Genomic DNA, 12,426 nt, shown 5'->3' on the forward strand with positions numbered 1-12,426 from the left:
TTCACATTTGTCCCGTAGAATTTGTATTCCTATAACATTCTTGCACATCGTGCGGTTACTATCCAGCCAAATTCACCAAGGATGCAGCCTACCACCAATTTTCACTTATGTTATTTAAATGAATTACAAAGAAAAAGGCTGTTTTTGTTTCCTACTTGAATTGTTCATAGCTCATAGCATTTTATGTAGAAACTCATAACTTTAGAGGGCTCATTGAAGAGGTCTTTAACCACTGCCAGATGACTCCTTAATTTTACCACCTCGAGTTCAGAGTGCTGCAGGTGTGGGGTATTTCTGAGGCTCTCAGTCTCTCCAGGCTTCTGGTGGCTCTGAAAGGAGGGTGCTTCACCTTTGCTGGAGAGCTTCCAGCTAGCAGTATGGGGAAGAACAAGAACATTCCAGGCAGATTTTTGCTGTTATTATTCAGTACCTTTAATTTCTATTTTGGTTCACTCCTATTCATCTACATCTTAAAGAAAATAATACAAACAAAAAGTCCATGATACTTATATTGTGCAAAAGCATTTTATCACTACAGTAGAAAATGGAGATCTGAGTGCAGAATCAGGCATGTTCAGATTTCTTCCTTTGACTTCTAGAAAACGGGGTAACTTGTAGGGAAACCCCGTTAAAACCAGTGGAGTAACACCAGAGTAAATACAAGGTCCATCATTTCTAGATGACTGTCAGCAGTACTGATCCCACCTCCAGAATGCAGATTTCTACAAAGCAATCTTCTTTTTTCTTAAACTGTCAGAATAAAATTGCACATCAAAACTGTTTCAGTTTTAAGAATCAGTTCCCTTCTGTATAGGTTTGCAAGCTAGCTATATGCTGTTTCTGTCTCCAATAAATAAGCTCCACACCACTCTTCAGCTCGTATCCAGAGCTGCAAGGCATAATTAAAATATATCGTCAGTTCTCCATTTTTCATACTCAACTATTGAATGGTCTTTGATATGTTGAAATTTTACATCCCTTCTGAGTTAATGTTAGAAGCACTATAAGAAGTAATGATCAAAGAGCAATTACCCAGCAAGGTCAGAAAAAGAAGCACTCTAATGAGAAGTATTGAGTGTAATTGGAAGCTGTATTGAGAAATGTTATCTGAAGGAGGCAGAAGCTTTCAAGAACTGTGTCCTTATGGGAAGTACCCTCCTTGGGCATTATGAAAAGTAGCAAGCTTATTTAACATGAAGATTATTACTTTTTTTTAACTGCAATGTTTTACCCATCTTGTAATGTATATATATGATAGGTGATTTACATAAACTCTTTAACTCTTTAAAGTCTTTTATTTTCCTACATAAGCGTCCTCAATTTAGTGTCCTTTTTCCTGCCTTGAGAAGTAACAGAATTTTAAAGAATATTTTTTAAAGCATGAATATTATTTGTAACTGTTACATCTTCTGGTTGTATTATTTTTACTATCTGCTGCATCCTCAGGAGTGCCTCATATTAATAAATCAGTGTGCTTCAAAGATGGATGGAAAAAAGGGAATGGGAAAAAAAAATATGGCAAGAAGAGATGCTTAGATTTGTCTCCTATTAGGAAATTAGCAGTTTGTGACATGAGGCACTGGTTGCCCTCAGAGCTTTCTTCACTTAGTCTGGAGTTTGCAGAAACGCCTCAGGAGTCGACCAGAGAGCTCAATCTTTTTTTTTTTTTTTCCCTTCCCCCCCTGTATTTCTGAAAGCACTGTGTCATTGAACCAAGAAAAATGTGAGGTAGGTTTCTAAAGCATTCCTGTGGCCTGGAATTCACTTTATTTTTTTCCTTTTTTTTTTTTTTCTTGCACATACCCAGCTAGCATTGAAGTGAAAAATACTTCACCATTTGGGACCAACTGAGTATGTGATACTCTGCCAATTAATTGCTCTCATTTAAACGTCCTTCAGTACGCATCTGGCTAGGCATGATATTCTCAGTTTCACAAGGTTGATTACATCTTAACAACAGGAATGCCATTTGGATGTTCTCTTTCCTCATGCTCACTCAGTCATTCCTCCCGCTATTTGGTGTACGATCTATGACAACCGTTTGCATGGGGGGAAAGAATGATCTGTTCGTTTCTGTTACTGTATTTTAGAGCAATGGAACAAATGGGAGGAAGATGGAGATGACACTTCTGAGGATGGTGTCCTAACCGCTCAGTTTTACAGTATAGAAATCAGGAGCTCAGCATGTGCTAGATGTTTAACTTGGGTCAGTCTAGAGAAATGGGCACCACCAGCTAGGAAGTCATCCCATCCTGTAACAGGCAGCTCAAACAAGTGTCATGAAGCAGCTACTCAGGCAGGGGAGGTTAGGAGAGCTGAATGAACAAGCTCATCTGTGGACACATCCAGGTGTCCTCACATGGAAAGGTTTCTGTCTTTGTCCTTTTTTCATTCTTTTTACTTCTGCACATTCCATAGCTGAAGGGAGGCAGTCTCCAAACAGCTCCTCTCCGACTTGTCCTCCGAAATATTCCAGGATGTTGAGAGCTCTTGCATTGCTGCTGCAGCAGTGTTTTTTGTATATCAGATCTGGATTTCTTTGGAACAAAAACTGTTGACTATAGCACATTTGAGTGAGGTCTCGTGATATTCAAGATTTATTTCACTTCCATTTGGAGTCACATTGTAGCTAAGAACAAATTGACCCAACCCATCACTCAAAACTTGTTTCAAGTTTTAAACAGAGAACTCTAACTTTTTTAAAAATAATTGCTTCCCACCAGTTCTTGTTCATTTTCTTGCCTTGACATTTTTGGCTTCAGACAAAAGCAGTAACTATGATGATAGAGGTTTGACTAACCATGCTGTTTGTATGGCCAAATCTAGGGTTTCACATGAGATATCATTCTCTTGGAATTTCCAGACTTTAGCAGGTCTGACACTAGTCTGTATGAGCTTATTTCAAAGTTTTGATTGTGTTTCAGGGACAAAAAGGTCTCGTCTTAGCCTTGGGGTTCGTTCCATCTAGCTGTCCTTCGCTCAGTTCTAATTTTCTTTAAATAATTATTTTGAATTAAAACTTTTGCAATTGGTGAAAATATCTTGGCTGACTGCAGAAAAAGGAAAAGAAACAAGATAGTTGTTATTGATGGATGGGGAAACTAAACATAGCTACCTCTTATAGCTGGGACCTCTGTGACCAATCTGTTAATCAGATATTTGTGTGAGGTCAAATCCAGTGGGAAATTAAAATTGTAGAGCTATTCCATCAATATTTAATCTGGAAGATATTTCACATAGGTAGGGCTAAATACAAACAGAGGTATAATGTTTTATTTCTATAAAACAAGATTAAAAATGGATTTAGGAAACATGAAGTTGGTAAGATTTGGGGGTACTTTTGCCCTTTTGTACAAGTAATGAGTTATTTACATATGAGTAATGGCTTGCATCTTCTTGGAGGACTGGCACAAAAGCGGATATCCTCTGTAGTGTTCATGTTGGAAGCCAAAAGGATGTTGTGTGGAGAGGCAAGATAGTGTCACCAAAAGCTGCTTGTATTGATGTGTCAGTGACCTGTCAATATCCTTTAGCAGTCTTGAAATAATTCCTGTCCAGCTTTGCACAGAAAATGCCTGCTCAGATCCCCATGATTCTTAACTATTCAGATCTCCGGAGCAGCTTTTCACCAGTAACCAGCAGAAAGCATGTAAACAAGCAGCCTCTCACATGCTTTTGGGTTGGGTTGTTAGTTATACTGAAGTAGGCAGATGGAGGTACAGCTGACAAGTTCTGGGGCCTGCTAGCAGAACGTAAGTGATGAACTTGATACCTCTTCCGTTATTATATTCCCACTGCACACAGCTTTGGGGGTCGTCTCACCTGAATGCGGCAGTAGTGGCTTGCCCGGTCATCCGAGGCTTCTTATCCTGGATGACCTAGAGGCTGCAAGAGAGCCTGATTAAGCGAAGAGCTTCAAGGATACTATCGGATGGAAACCTGCCAAAGGCATGGATCGGCTGATGCAGGCAGGGATACTGGCAACTTGAGTGCAGATTTCACACAGTTAGAAAGATAAGAGGATTATGAGTGGATTAAGTCTGTCATTTATATATATATATACACACACACATATGTTTTAAAAAGTTTTAAAAAGTTATTATATATTGTGTTATATATAATACTATATTATATGAAAATACGTTAAAATATGCATAGAGCCAAAAATAATTCTGGGAAACTGAAAGTAGTTACGTTTTCCAAAACTTTATGTACATGTTAAAAATAATATAGAATATATCGTTATCTAATTTATACTGACATCAGGTCAGAAGACTTCATTGGGGTTAATGGAAATGCTTCACATGTCTTGACATAAGAGTCAAGAATCTTTTAGCTGTTAAAGAGCTACAATACACAAAGCTACTTGCCACAGCCCTACAGAACTCGTTTTTTCACATCCATAGTACACACAGTTTGAAATTTAGAATCCCCAAAATGGAGGTTCTAACCTCTGCAGTGAACTAAAGAGGAGGGGAGGGTGTTAGTGTGGAGTAAACGTATCTTGCTTTAGTTACACAGAACTTGCTGCTCCTTGCCTTCCGTCCTCCATAGTGGAGAAAGAACAGCGGGGTCATTGGACTCAAAAATGCTCAAGAAGTAACTCAAAAGCAGAGAAGTTTTTAGTGTTGCTAAATTCCAGAACCTATAGAATAGCTAGAGTAGCCCCATAGTTCTGGCTGCTGGTGCTAACACCTTCAGGGAAAAAAAGCCACAGTTCCTGCTTTAGATCACATTGGTATATTCTCTTTATTTCATGCTCAGTTTTGGAGGCTAAGATTTAACCATTTAAAATGTATTAGCAAATGTGTTGTGCATGATTCTCTTTGAAACAGGCTTTGGAGATTCCCACTGTATACTGGACTCCCTAAAATGACTGGTTGCATTTGGATTCTAATTTACTAATAGTAGCAGGCAAATATACTAGTGGCATTTTTTAACTTTTTAAATTCTGATTTTTTTTTGGGTTGTTTTTTTTTTGGTTTTTGTTTTGTTTTCTTTCAGCTTATCTTCAGTCAAATCAGGTCATGGGCTGGGGAGAGAAGGCAATCGAGCTACGCTCTGTGGAAACGGGCAATCTGGAAGGAGTATTCATGCACAAGAAAGCACAGAAGCTAAAATTTCTGTGTGAAAGAAATGACAAGGTACAGATATCACTGCAGAGTGGTGGTTTAGCAAAAATGAGTCCTACTTGATAAAGAAACTAAGACCGTTTAATTTTTTTTAACTTTGCGTTTAAATTAGCTGTTTCTTACATTAGTGTAAGTTTCCCTTCCAGAGCAAACGCAGACCCCACAAACCCCTCCCTAAAGATGCCCTGCATTTTGGCAAAGCTCTTCCCAGCTCCTGTAGCACCGGCCCTACAGGTTCCCCGCGAGCCGGCCGGGCTGCAGCGCAGGAGATCCACCGTAATGGGCTGCCGAGCTGCTGGATCCCCATAATGCCCAACTATAAAACTGCCCCTCCGTGGCTACCAAAACTATGTGCAATTTGGAGCAGCCATCGAGGAAAAGAAAACACTCTAACAGTTGAGATACCACAAGCACTGGAGTATAGATAATCAAGTATGATTTCTTGCATATGGCATGGCAGTGCTTGATAAATGTTTTCTGAAATCTGTTTAGTCCCGCTGTTATATTTAGAAAATTTGCCCCCAGAGCTGTTTAGTTGTTTAAAATGTGTTCTCTTGCCCTTCCAAATAGGAAACAGGAATATACTAGAAATATATCATAGTTGTAGTAAAAGCACTGTTTTGCTTTTAAAAAGTTTCTCATGGAATTAAAATTGAATTGGAATCTATATATCACTATATTTCAGACAGTACTGTTCTCTCAGATTTCCTATATGGGTAAAAATATTCTCATAAATGTAAACTGACAGCTTTTTTTTCGTTCTTTTTCTTTTCAAGGTATTCTTTGCATCTGTACAGTCAGGAGGCAGCAGTCAAATTTACTTTATGACTCTCGGTCAAAATGTTCTATTCAACTGGTAAATCACATCAAAATGAAGGATACTTTGAATTCCCTCTAGCTAGCAGTGTAAAAGGCTTGGAGGTAATACAGACGAATTTGCACTTTTTACCTACAAGAATCCTGACATTATTAACTTATCAAAATTCATATCCTTTCAGTTTGGAAAGAATTCCATTTTCCTGTCAAATTATTGCAAACATGTTTAGTTCCATTTTCTAAAATGTGTTGCAAACAAAGATGGTATTCACGGTGTTAGCAAAGAGCAACTGTAATGAAGAATGTAGTCAATATAACCAAGTCCTCTGCTATGAAAAGTGTACCTTTTTCTGTTTTCTACAGTGTAATACAGCTAGCTTGAACTGAAGACTTTTTTTGGATGACAACAGTGTACATAGATATAAAACAAATCTATTGGGTGACAAATTGGAATCTGCTTTATTTTGAATTTGTTTTGTCTTGATTTACATTTTAACAAAATGATTACTGTTTCAGCAAAACATATTTGTCCCAGGCTTCTAATTGGTGAAGAGGGAGCTAATGCAGATTTGGACACTGAGGGATTGTATCTTGTGCTAGGCAGAATGGGTGCCTCTCATGTCAGAGCTGGAAAAGCAGTTGCTCTAGACGTGTGTCCCAGGCGACCGATTTTACAAAATACAGGGGACAGGTTTTGTGTTTCTCAGGGCTGGATGTCTCAGCCTTTAGACACAGTTACTGTAGAATGTATTTGTAAAAATAGTTTAAATAGTAGTTTGTCAGAATCATTTATGCATAAATGCATTATGGACCCAAACCTTTAAATTTTTACTCGAACAAGTGACCTATATTCATGTGAGTTGATTTAAAGGCACTATCCTTGTGTATGAGGGTGCAGGATCAGGCACCCTTTTCCTCCCTTCTTGCTCTTTAAGGCTGAAGTCTTCATGTATTTGTGTGTAAATGTTTCCAAAATTGATATCAAGATTAACAAGTGTATTCTTAGTTATAAAAATATCCAAAGAGTTGATATATAATAAATAGAAAATATAAATAATTTCAGGTGCTTTGTATGCTAATTACATCTAAACAAAGCTGCATCCACCAGTGGTATTAGTGCCAGTGTTTCTGCCATAAAACTGTTCTCAGGGGCTTGTGACTTGGCCATAAAACTATATAAACCTTCTAGTATTAAATTGTAGGGTTTAATGCAATCATCAGCTGATGTTTTCAGAGTGCTTTGAAAATGTAAAGCATCGAATAAAAAGCAATACAAAAGAACTCATTCCAGACGTTATACAATATGGATGACACTGTATGCAAAAGTGAAATCATTAACTACAGTGTTCGAAAATGGTTATTTTACTTGAAATATGTGATGCTGAAAGGTGCAGGGAAAGTGTATTGGAATATCTGGTCGTCTACCTCAAGGATGATGATTCAAAATTGACTACGAAGGGGTGAAATTAAAGTCGTTAGAACTGGTAGCTCTTTTGTACAGTATGTCAAGTTAAGTTAGTGTTAGTAGATGTGTTGTGACTGACACATGCTCGGATCGAAAGCATCAGCTCCAGAACTGGTATTCTTCTCCAGAACTGTGTTCTTCAGCAGGGAAATCAAGGAATGAACCCAGCTGGGGAGTAAGCACCGTTTTCACTCCCAGTGGTGGCACCTCAAGTGCTGCAGGGCAGCCCGGAGATGCCAATGCTGTTGCCATGTTCTTTGGCTACATGGAAGACTGCACTTTCCAAAGTTTCTAACTTAGCACTTTTCATGACTTTATCTACAATTGTGTAGTGTTTTTTATGAAGTATTTTCCTCTTAAATGTTTTAACTTAGAAAAAATACAAGCCTAAGGACATGCTAAATAAAAATATGTTGTAGTTGCACACTCAGAGGGGATTTTAATGCACACAAGTAATCACCTTGTGCACAGACTTAAGATCTGAGTGGTGTACAATGTCCAGGAAGAGCTGCATCCAATCAGCAGGTCTCTATTTAGTAGTATTCCTGCCTGGATTCCTATGCTACTGAACATGGAGCCTGTTGGGTCCATCTGTCACCAAAAAAACAACAACAAAAAAACACACACTTAAAGAAATACAGACAAAACGTATTTTGGATTATTAGCAAAATATAGTTTATTAGCTTTGAACTTAAAGTAAAAAATATGAGAGACTGTGAAGAAAAAGACAACGCTCATTGTGTACCCCATGGGTGTACAAAGCATGTTTTCAAAACTGCTTTTGCTGCAAGCAATCAGTGATCCATGCTGCCATATAGTATTTTTAAGTGTGCTTCTCATAGCTGTCTCTGCATTACATGGGAGGCACATGAATTTTCCCTTCCCCTCTGATTTTTGATGCCCACAGATGGGTGGCAGCTTTTTCCTGATCCTAGGCACCACTTTGGAGGAGTTAGTAGAGGACATGGGCACTTGGAATAGCCCATGCCAAGCAATTAAGGAAGCAAATGTAATTAAACTTTTTAAATGTATATTATTATACCAGGAAAAAAAATGTAGGAGTAAGTTAAAACTGTAAAGCTGTTCAGCTGTATACCAGGAAAAAAAAAACAGTTTAGAGAGGGAACGTGCATTATTGCATTAAGAATTTAATCTCTCATTCTGCTCCCTTAAGATTTTTTCACATTATAATTCAAGGCTCTTCATGGCTTTTTTTTTTTTTCCCTGTGTAAAATTGTCGGAGCCATTTGGTTTGGGTTACATCTGTGTTTTCATATTTACACAATCAGGCCCATAGAGGTAAATGCTTTAGAGGTGGGATTCCAAGTAATAATGGTGCAGCAAGAAAAAGAATGTTTGTATAAGCCCATCAAGCGAAAACTAGAATGGCTGAAGATGAGAAAGAGCTCAGAGAAGTTGAGAAAAGTAATTGGAGAGAAAGGAAATGACTGATGAGAAGGGAGAAGCTGAAGAAGGTGAAGAGGAGAGTAGCCAAAGGGGGAGAAGGAGATGTCTAGAACTGCCTTATTATAGGTGCGGGGGAAAAAAAAAACAAGAGATGCTAAGGAGAGGAAAGCGACCAAAGAGACAGGAAGGTATTTGGAGGAACTGATGGTCTGAACACTGAATGAGAGTTCCGAATAACTGTTAAAAGTGCAAAGCAAAAGTTCAAAGGCTGGAGAGGAAAAAAAAAAACCCAGTGACCCAAGTTGTTAATGCCATAAGTCTAACTATGCAAAAATATATACATTTTTTCTTTTTATTGTGAGGAGTTTCCATAGCTGTATCCTTTTGCTAACTTTTAAAAGCAAGTTGTGAACAGCTGAAATGGGTGTTTTTTGTTCTGAAGTCACTTTGATGCCAATAAATATTGTAAGTGGAGAAGATGAGAATTTTAAGGATTGATATATGCAGTATCCAAATTCAGGTAGTGATATTTGACCAGACAAGTCTATGCTAGTTTTATATTAATGAAGTATTGTATGGGACCATTCTCATTTAGGAATGGAGAACTCTATTTTGCAGCCTAAACCTAGACATGTGACTTTCAAAACTGGGAACAATGCAAGATATGTACTGTACATCATGTATTTTTTTTATTATTCTCTAATGTCCAGATTGTACATTTGAAACAGTAATAAAAAATAATCTGAAAACAAAACCGAATATCTTGTAAAGCTCTGTTGTATTGGTATAAGCCTACTGTAAAAATCATAGCAAATTTTGTTTTTTAAGCTGCCTCAGCCTGCCCAGGGGAACATCTGGCCTATTCTGTTCACCTATAAAACTGAAACGAGTGTGTTTCCTTGCAGCAGATAAAGATGTGGAGGTGACGGTGTGAGCGATGCTAGTGAGGGTGGCAGCCTGTGCTGTGCTGTGTGCTACTGATGAGTGAGTTTCTGTGTGTCCGTGCGCTTGGCACCGACGGCAGCAACGGCACCGACGGGGGCAGTGACGCTCGAGCGCGGTGGCACCTGGCAGGTAGCGGCACTGCAGCCACTGCAGCCACTGCCTTTTTTGTGTGTATTGGGCTCCGTGCCAGCTCAGCCCTTGCGCTTTTGCTCAAGTGTGCTCACTGGGTTGGCTTTGCAGCGTGTCACGTGTACGGCTGCATGGAACACATTGTAACGGTACCCTCTGAGAGCCCAAGTTAGAAAATTAAACACTGAAATCAGTGCTGGAGTTAGGGTGAGGGCGTGAAGCAAGATTTCTATGATACCTGTATGTTTAATGAAGGTGTCTCCTTCCGCAAGGTTTTATCCATCTCTTCCAGCCTAAGAGGAAGAGTTTCCAGTGCGCAATGTTTGGAATGGGATCCGTATCGGAAGTTTAAAGGATAAGATGGTTGCTTGGCTGAGTAGATCAGCTTCTTTAGAGAATCATTGTTATTTCCATTAGAAGTTATTTCTGAGCTTCAGCAGCACCGCATACTTGGATTCTTCCACCCCGGGACCTCAACGGAGTGTCTCCTCGTTAAACATACAGAGCTTTCGTTCCAGTTCAGTTTTGTTTGTGCGAAGAAGCCTTTTTTCTGGATTTTTATCTGCTTACCTCCCGCAAAATCAGCCACAATTTAGCAAGTACAGCAACAAAAATGCTGATTTCTGGCTTTGTCATCCTGCACTCTTCTGTAAATAAAAAATACCGTAATTTTTCCATGCATGACTAGTGGAGTTGGAGATGATGATAACAGTTTTTTCACAACATTAACAACAACTGAGATGATGTTTTCTAGCACCAGCATGGAAAAATCTTGTACCTGCCCCTATGTGTGTGAAAAGACATGTAGGTGATGATTAAGGATTTACTATTTTCAGATTGCCCTTACCTGTAGATAGGGGTTACCTCAGTAAAAGGCAATAATACATGCAGTGAGAAGTGCTGATTTTCCGAAGAACGTGTTTTTCCCCTTGCTTTTAGCACTGTCATATTTTGCACAGTTTCCGTCTTCTGTGTCCACTACTATAAGTCTTTTTTTTTTTTCTTTTTTTTTTAGAGAAAAGCAAACTTCTTCCTTCACCAAAAATAGACACATAGACAAGCACGGAGGCTTTTCTGTGAAGAGGAAAAAAAAAAAAACAGTAGTACAAAAATTCAGGAACCAGAACTTGGAAATTGGTTGGCAGGCTGGTCTACTGGACTTTGTACCTTTTGTCATTCCAATGAAAAGGAATCCCCATTTAAAACTTCTGGTTTTGGCTACGTTATAAATTTAAAAAGCAATATTCAGTTTAACCATGCATTAAGCTGTCTCCCCAGATCTAGCAGATCAGGCTGCTACAGCCTCGATGTCCTGGTCCTTGAGTGTGACTTTTCCTACAGCTGCAGTTCCGGGCCCAGTGAAAAACTAGCAATAAATGTGGTTACAGCTGGGTGGTCAGCTAGATCTATATACACACAATGCAAGTTACCTTGTACACCTCCCCAACTAGGCATTTTGTATTTACTTTCGCCACTGGAGCTCAAGTGAAATTGAATTTTTTTTTTTTGAAGTAGTTTGTTCCATGGTACCAAATTGTTCTGGGTGAGATTGTTTCTCCACCGACCATCATAAAGGGTAGCTTACAAATTCAGGTCCGTATTTAGACAACTGTATTTAAGTTGAATGAAACATGAGCAAACCTGCAATCTCTGTAAAAAGGCTTTTCTATAGATCCTAAAACCTGCGGAATACATCAAACTTCCACGTAACAAAAGCACTAGCAATGTTCCTGCTGATCTGCTGATAGTCCATCCCTTTCTTAAACTGCTCTTCCCTGTGCCTACTGCTGCTGAAAGGGCGAGAGGATGTGTAGGGTAATCACCCCAAGTCTTTTTTTTTAGCAATGTTTAATCGCTTCCTGTTAGTTTCAAGGCTGCGTTGATAAAAGCACCAAGGAGGTAACAGTGAAACATACTGGAAGGGTTATTTTATTTTTTGTCCCCCCAAAACTTTTTGTGGCAAAAATGTGTAATTTTGTGCAAAAGCAAACTGTGTTTTTTTTTTAACCTAGAGAACATGGTATTATTTTGTGCCTTTTGTTTCTCTGACACCTGAAATGGGGTATTTTCCTCAATATATAATAAACGCAGACTGCTCCTCGCAGCTAACTGGCAGGGTGGTTCAAAGCCCATTGTGTACATGAACTAAGAGCACTGGCTCCTAAATATTGCTGATGATTTCAGCCTATGTATTGATCCCACAGAGGCAGACACTGATACAGTTCATCATTTAAGTACATGCTTGATCTTAAGTGTGTGAATAATCATATTGTCTTTAATGACTTTCTTTTTATGCTCTGCTGGAACAGGTTCAACATGACGCACTCGTGATTCTCACATAGTCAGTAGTCACGAATCATCACCCACCATTAATGATTCTCCAATCCAAGCACTTCCAGAGAAGTTCATTTCAATTTCTAATACGGCTATGGATGTTATTCCCTTGGTCCTGTGTGGCAAAGTAACCACAGCAAGAGGAACTGACAGAGTTGGTCATAAAAACACGCTGTCCCTAAATGAAACTTAGTGCAA

General features: G+C 38.9%; 1 protein-coding gene across 1 annotated transcript in view; it reads left to right on the top strand.

Moving 5' to 3' along the window:
• NRK (Nik related kinase) overlaps positions 1–6,300 on the top strand; it is an 85,241-nt gene extending 78,941 nt beyond the window's left edge. The window contains exons 30-31 of the mRNA XM_088527434.1: positions 5,005–5,144; positions 5,909–6,300. Coding sequence (XP_088383560.1) covers positions 5,005–5,144; positions 5,909–5,992 — 224 coding nt within the window. The 3' untranslated portion in view covers positions 5,993–6,300. The remainder of the gene's footprint in view (positions 1–5,004; positions 5,145–5,908) is intronic.
• The last annotated feature ends 6,126 nt before the right edge of the window (positions 6,301–12,426 follow it).

Source organism: Tinamus guttatus, unplaced genomic scaffold (assembly GCF_059628265.1).
Source record: "Tinamus guttatus ecotype Peru unplaced genomic scaffold, ASM5962826v1 Tinamus_guttatus_pri_ptg000287l, whole genome shotgun sequence".
NCBI classification, from domain to species: Eukaryota; Metazoa; Chordata; class Aves; order Tinamiformes; family Tinamidae; genus Tinamus; species Tinamus guttatus.